At 46.7% G+C, this 1855-nt stretch overlaps 1 protein-coding gene across 1 annotated transcript; it reads left to right on the top strand.

Annotated features, from left to right (window-relative positions):
• Positions 1-638: 638 nt before the first annotated feature.
• On the top strand, positions 639-1303 carry LOC131248024 (putative gamma-glutamylcyclotransferase At3g02910). The gene has a single exon (XM_058248061.1). The coding sequence runs from the start codon at positions 713-715 to the stop codon at positions 1253-1255; it is 543 nt and encodes a 180-aa protein (XP_058104044.1). The 5' UTR covers positions 639-712; the 3' UTR covers positions 1256-1303.
• The last annotated feature ends 552 nt before the right edge of the window (positions 1304-1855 follow it).

Raw genomic sequence — 1855 nt, 5'->3', positions numbered from 1 at the left:
ATAAATAAGTGTCCCTAGGGCTTTTTAAGAGTATGAGAAATTATTCTAAAGCATTCTAAAGGGTTTTAGGGTTATCAAAGGGTGTAGCAAGGGTGAGATTCGAGGTTGTTCGAATTGGGTAAGTCCTCTCTCTTGTAATTTTCTTTTCATAGTGGATTTTCTGTCGCTTTGTGCCGTGGTTTTTTCCCGCATGGGTTTTCCAAGTTAAATCCTTGCATTCTTCTGTAATTGCTTATTATTATTGAACTGTTATCGTAGATCTGGATTTGTGTGATTCCGCAGCACAAATCCCCAACATGGTGTATATACAAGAACCATCCTGATCAAAAATACATGCGGGCCACAGCACGTGCACTTAGAGGTTTTAGGAGCAATTTTGCATTGTTCCCATTGGTGTGGCCCATGCGAGTTTTATTATTATTATTATTCGGCCAATGATTTGTATTTACGATTAAAATAAAAAATTCTCACTCGATGGACGGGACGGATTTACATATGCAACATGGTGAACATGGTGGGCCCCACATATTTTGGTATTTTATGCGGCTGCATCCGTGCGCTCGTCCTCGTGCCCGCTACCCGTCAATCTCTCTCGATCCCTCAAAAGCTCCTTAGCACGTTCCAGAGCAGATAAGAAAGAGAAGGAGATTTAAAAAAAAAAAAAAAAAAACAGAAATTCCAACCATCTCCCCTCGAGCAGAGAGCGTGAGAGATGGGAGCCGAGGAGGATCGAACCCTCATCTTCACGTACGGCACCCTCAAGCGGGGCTTCTCCAACCACGGGCTCATCCAAGAAGCGATCCGTACGGGTGACGCCGTATTCATCGGCGTATACCACACCGTAGATAAATACCCCCTCGTCTGCGGGCCCTACAACGTCCCTTTCCTCCTCAACCTCCCCGGATCTGGAGACCGTATACGGGGCGAGCTCTACGCCGTATCCGCCTACGGCCTCGCCCGTATGGATGAGCTGGAGGGAATCAGCACAGGCCATTACGAGAGGCTGCCGATTGTTGTGGGGGCGCCCGAGGACGAAGGGCGTAAGCAGGATACGGTGCGCGTGGAGGCGTATTACGCACACCGGAGCTACGCGGAGGAGCTTTGGAAGAGGAGCGGGGAGAAGGGCATTTGCGCGTATACGGAGAACGAGGCCCGAGGATACGTGCGAAGGAAGGATCGGCCTCAGGAAATTACGTTCCTCGAACAGATTCGGATGTTTGTCGCCTCTTCTCCTGATATCACCACCCCATCTTGATTGAATTTCATGTATTTGTTAGAAGAAACAATTCTCTTTTCTTGGCGATTTTAGGCTCGATCTGGTACTTCTGTCTCTTTTTCTGTTTTATTTTTTGAACACACCCCCACACGCTCACGCCGTATTTCACCACCTATGGATGCTCGAACCCTTGACCGGGTGTTGAAACTGCTGAGAGTCTATCATGAGTTTACCGTACTTCACATCTTTTCCGTTTGAATGTTTGTCACGTTTTTTAAGAAATCTGATCCGTTTGAATGGACGACCCTATCATGAAGCTTATCTGCAATGAAAATCAGGCTGATCCGTTTGTGAAGTCGGCCAAATCGGTATGTTGGGTCGGATCATCGATCGTTCATTCATATTAATGATGTGGCCCACTGGATAATTTCATCGGTCTGATTTTCACAATTTAATGTTATTTCCAATTCACGGCTCGGATTTCCTACCATATGGCACATTGGCGGTAAGAATGTGCGGTATAGTACACCTGTGGTACCAGCGGTTGTAACTGATCATTCCTCTTTCAACTCTGCAACCTGCATTCCTGTTGGCTCTCTCTCTCTCTCTCCTTTTTTCTTCTCCATAGATGCGTACGGC

The sequence above is a fragment of the Magnolia sinica genome, chromosome 6, assembly GCF_029962835.1.
Source record: "Magnolia sinica isolate HGM2019 chromosome 6, MsV1, whole genome shotgun sequence".
Classification (NCBI taxonomy): domain Eukaryota; kingdom Viridiplantae; phylum Streptophyta; class Magnoliopsida; order Magnoliales; family Magnoliaceae; genus Magnolia; species Magnolia sinica.
The sequence above is the reverse complement of the archived record's forward strand: the minus strand, read 5'-3'. Positions and strand labels throughout refer to the sequence as shown.

Bases quoted from the DNA above. Each gene is read 5' to 3' on its own strand.
- LOC131248024 (XM_058248061.1), top strand. From the start codon at position 713: ATGGGAGCCGAGGAGGATCGAACCCTCATCTTCACGTACGGCACCCTC.